Raw genomic sequence first — 5,094 nt, 5'->3', positions numbered from 1 at the left:
CAAGCCAACTCTCATTTACTGCAAATGAAAAGCAGACATTTAAAGGTTCAGTGACCACAGTTAATATTTGTTTAAATATTCACCAACAAATCTTCTCTGCTCTTCTTTTCTCAGAAAAATATTACTTCTGTGACCTCTCACCTGTCCGCAAAAAGGACAGAGGAGCCTCAGGTGTACCGCATCAGCATGGTCATGTATAAGCTTAAACGCTCATAGAATCCTGGTGCCAGACCTGGGGGCCACAAAAACCCCATTGATATATATTGTAAGGCCCTGGGGCCCCAGCATTCGGAAAAAGGAGCATTGGAAAGTAAAGGCTCCAAAATGGCAATGATGATTAAGGATTAGCAAAAGTGAGATTATTTTGCAAAATCAAGACATTTTGTAGAAATGTTCCTATCTCAGTTAATTGCATTGGAGTCAATGAAGCAGAAGGTAAGGAGGTTTCTGATGGCTTGTAAGGGTTAATTGGACTTTAAATGGCTCTGGAGGGTTACACAAACTTCATCAACTGGACACTTGTGCCAAATCCCCCATAAGGGGGGATTGTAGGATATGGGGTACCCCAACATTTGTGGTCCATCACATGGTTTTGTTAGATATCAGTGTTGCCATTGGGATTTTGTGGATGGCCCAACATCTAACATTTGGTTCGGTTCTAATACAACCAAACATATAGGCTGTATGACCTAACCAATGCAAGACCAGCGTGTACAATAGGTCACTGCCCATATTACTGTTAGCAAACAACAGGCAATCTTCTGGCATTAACCATCCAATGAGGATCCTCACCACCGTATCATAGTGGTTGGTAGTGTCAGGGATGGCACCTGCCTTGATGAACCCTAATTAATGAAAATGCTCAAAAACTTTTAAATTGAACAAGTTTACAGCCCATTCTATACAAACAGTAGAAGCACCGGTGGGCCAATGTACACAGAGGTCAATGGCTGCTTAAGGGATTCCAAAGTTTCTTTTACAACCATGCTGGTGGAATGATAACCCATGGTTCTCCTGGTCAACTTTTCCTTTGTCTTTGTAATATAGAAATGATCATCGAACTGATGCAAAATGATGGAAGTTCTATACCTAGCACTCCTGAAGTGCCTCCGGGTACTCAGCTTTCCTCCCACATCCCAAAAACATGCAGTTAAATTAATTGGTTTCCCCCCAAAATTGAAATTGACCTTAGACTACATTAATGACACATGACTATGGTAGGGACATTAGATTGTGAGCTCCTTTGATGGACAGCTAGTGACATGACTATGGAGTTTGTACAGCGCTGCGTAATATGATGGCGCTATATAAATACTGTATAATAATAATAATAATAATAATAAAAAAGTGTTTATAAATACACAATCTACCAAAAAACAGTTTTTGTACAATGGATGGAACAAAGGATGGATTTTAGGGAAGTCAGCAATAAGACTTCCCCCGCTTTGTCCCCTTGGGGTGTTCCTGCTCATCTTGGGGTGTTGACCCACCCACTTAGGGGTATTATCTTTTTAATGCATTCATATAGAATAGAATACAGAATATTAAAATATAAAACAATGTATTGATATAGAATACATTACAATAACAGAACTCAGAAATAGTCAACTTCTTTAATTATTCAGCATCTTTCAAGAATTTTATTTTATTTATATTTCATTTTAGGTTTTGGGTGACTCAATTGCATATGATGCCCATGTGTCGGATTGATTATGAATAGTGACCCACAACCTAGCATTCTTCCCAATATAGCGGGGTCTTACCTGGCTGGTGGAGGTGCAGGTGTGAGCGGGGACGGCCAGGAGGAGTGAGACGTACAGGAACAGCATCATGATGGATGAACCTATCAGCAAACAACAAAGAGATAAAATGTATCAATCACAGGTACAAGCAAGGAGCTGCACTAGAATATATTCTTTATTATCTATTACTATCATGTATTCATATAGCACCAACATATATACAGCACAGTACAGAGTCCATGTTCATGCCACCAACTTAAAGAAGCTAACAATCTAATGATAATATATGCGACTGATCACACACAGACTATATATATATATGTGATATGTAATCTACTTCATATACACATTTAAGACAGCCATTGATAATTCAACTTTTCAATCAATTTTCACTTTGATCGTCTTATTTGATATAAATGAAGACTGAAAATCAATTGATTGGATAGGACAATAAATATAAAGGATTCTATAAACATAGAGGGGAGGTGTTCTGTAGGTCACAGAGAAAACATAAACAATATTACCAATACCATTGGAGCACAAAGTCCGGGTGATGTCTCTTCTGCAATTCAACAAACTTACCTGCCTGTAGGTGAGAAATTTGTTTAACTCCCCAGCGCCGGCACCTTCCCCCCATCAGGTTTGGGATCTTGATTGGCCGGGATGTGATGATGTCACTGCGCATGGGATTTAATAGATTCCAGGCAGCCAGCGCATGCACAGCTCAGTGTACATTACAGAAAAGATTAGGAACAGGCAGGTAAGTTTGTTTTGGAAGAGACTGTGCCTTCCGCAATAATGAACTCGTCTGCTTGCAAGGTTTTATTTTTTTTACCAGAAAGAAGAGCAGTAAAGTGCAGCCACTGTGTGATACTACTGAGCAGGAAGAGGAACCTGCATATGTAATGAGCGAGAACAGCCAAATGCATACTGTATATAACTACTATATATATATATATATATATATATTTATATTTATATATTTATTTATGTATATATATATATTTACCGTTCGTTCATTTAACATTCATACATTCAATCTCCAGCACTATAAACCCCTTAGTTTCATTACAAGCCCTGACTGCAAGGAACCAATGTACTTCCCCATGCATACTGTCAGAAATCCATGACAATACAAATATATATCACACAAGGCTCAGCAGTGACAAACTTGTACAGCACCCAGTGCAGCCCCCTCCCTGAGCACTCACCTGTCTGTCCCCAGCCCTCCTAGGTGAGCACCATGCTGTGCAGTCTTCTACCTGTCCTCTCCTCCTGAAGGTTAGGGGTGGAGTCTGGCACCAGGAAGGGTACAAAGGTGGCAGAGCTGGTTAAAGTGTAATCTAAGAGGGAGGGAGCTGGGATTTTATTTCCTTCTATTATCTGCAGAGACAGAAAGAAGAATAAATAAAATCTCCATGACATGAATATACAGCAAATATCTGTACAGTGCAGCAAGTATCCAGATATGGGGGGAGGAAATACATGGGAATGTCCACTAGAGGGGGCAGCTGAGAGCAGCCCCTGGAATCTGTAAAATGTTACAATGTATCCATAAGAGAATCATTTCTAAAATCTTATTATAAAAGTGTTTCTGGGTATTAGCGGCACCCCAAATGCACTACCCAGTGCACGCCATTATCTTATTGTCATCGCTTGTTAATGTCAGGATAGATTTACAGTAAACACATAACAGCAGGTTTATGTAAAAAGAATTCAAAAAATGTGCATTGCGTGACACGGAGCAAATATAACTTTTATAGAAAAGTGACGACATACCAGAGCCAATACACCTGAGTCTGATTTATTAAATCTCTCCAAGACTGGAGATAAGCTGCCATGGGAGAACCTGGGTGACCCAGCAAACCTGGAATGGATTTCTTAAAGTTATTTGCTATTGGACTGGCTCAGTGTTCTCTGTACAGCACTGCAGTATATGTCAGAGCTATATAAATGTATAATAATAGTGTGTGACTTTGGGGAGAAATTGGAGTGTCAGCTCCTCTGTACAGAGACTGATGGGGCTGGCTCAGTTTTCTCTGAGCAGCACTGCGGTATATGTCAGAGCTACAATTTTGTGGAAAAGTTTTAGGCAGTACTGTGCTGTCTCAATGCTTTCTCAAATATAAGATTTATTGTTAATTCGTATTAATTTACTATATGCAAATACAAAGTGAGTTAAATAAAATCTAAATCAAATCAACATTTGGGGTGACCACACTTTGCATTAATTCTTCTAGGTACACTTGCACAAGATCGGGGTTTTTTAGGAGTCAGGTGAATGATTCACCAAATATACTAAACAGGTGCAATGCTCATCATTTCATCATATGTAGGTTGTCATTATCAGAACCAATACAGCTGTGTATGATTGTTATACCTGGGCGAGGAACAGCCAAACGCTGCTACCAAGGTGAGGCCATACAGCATGGCAAGATCCCAGCAACAAGGTAGGTACTACATCAGCCAGGGGTCTGAAAGCTTTCCTAGCAGGCCAGGATTTCAGGATGTCTTCTAACTGTTTTGAAGAAGCACAAAGAAACAAGCAATATTGAACTCCATAGATGCAGTGGCCATTCTTAGTGCGGCAGATGAAAGAACCATCACGCCACATTCCTTTGAAATTGGAAGATGTCCAGCAAGGCCATCAGCTCAGAATTGTCAGAAACCTGTGGGACCCAGGTACACCCACCTGCTGTATGGAGAAGTCTGCCCACAAGGGGGCGCCATGGAAGAATTGTGGCCAAAAATCCTCCGATATGGAAGCAAAGCCAAGCGACTCAACTATGCACAAAAACATAAAAACCGGGGTGCAGAAAAATTTCTCGGGATTGATGAGTCAGAATCTGAAATTTTTGTCTGTAGCAGAAGGCAGTTTCATCCCAGTATGGTTGGAGATCAGTAGAATCATAAATATCTGAAGACAACCGTGAAGCATGGTGGAGGTTCCTTGCAAGTCTGGGGCTGCATTCCTGAAAATGGAGTTGGGAATGTGGTTATGAATAATGGTGTCCTCAATGCTGAGAAATACAAGCAGAAACTTATCCATCGTGCAATTCCATCATGGAGGTATCTGAATGGCTCCAAGATCTGTGCTTAGTTCCCTAAGAAGTTTGGAACAATTTATTTGCTGAGTTTCTTTTAGATCTAGAAGGATCGATGGTGCCTTGAAGGCAAAAAGTGGTGAAACAAAATTTTAATTTAAATTAGATGTGTCCTCTGTTCATTCTCTTTACATTGGTATTTGATAAAAATAATTATTAAAACCTACCTGCCTAAAACTTTTGCACAATATTGTAAATACAATAAATGTGGATACGTTGGGCAAACTTCATGCTGCTCCAGTGCGTGA

The 5,094-nt window shown here is 40.0% G+C and overlaps 1 protein-coding gene across 1 annotated transcript in view; it reads right to left on the bottom strand.

Annotated features, from left to right (window-relative positions):
* C8H1orf210 (chromosome 8 C1orf210 homolog) overlaps positions 1-3,052 on the bottom strand; it is a 14,860-nt gene extending 11,808 nt beyond the window's left edge. The window contains exons 1-2 of the mRNA XM_072419333.1: positions 2,954-3,052; positions 1,764-1,843 (exon numbers count right to left, since the gene is read on the bottom strand). Coding sequence (XP_072275434.1) covers positions 1,764-1,832 — 69 coding nt within the window. The 5' untranslated portion in view covers positions 1,833-1,843; positions 2,954-3,052. The remainder of the gene's footprint in view (positions 1-1,763; positions 1,844-2,953) is intronic.
* Positions 3,053-5,094: the final 2,042 nt, after the last annotated feature.

Source organism: Pyxicephalus adspersus, chromosome 8, assembly GCF_032062135.1.
Source record: "Pyxicephalus adspersus chromosome 8, UCB_Pads_2.0, whole genome shotgun sequence".
Taxonomy (NCBI): domain Eukaryota; kingdom Metazoa; phylum Chordata; class Amphibia; order Anura; family Pyxicephalidae; genus Pyxicephalus; species Pyxicephalus adspersus.
This window is presented reverse-complemented; position numbering and strand designations above follow the sequence as displayed.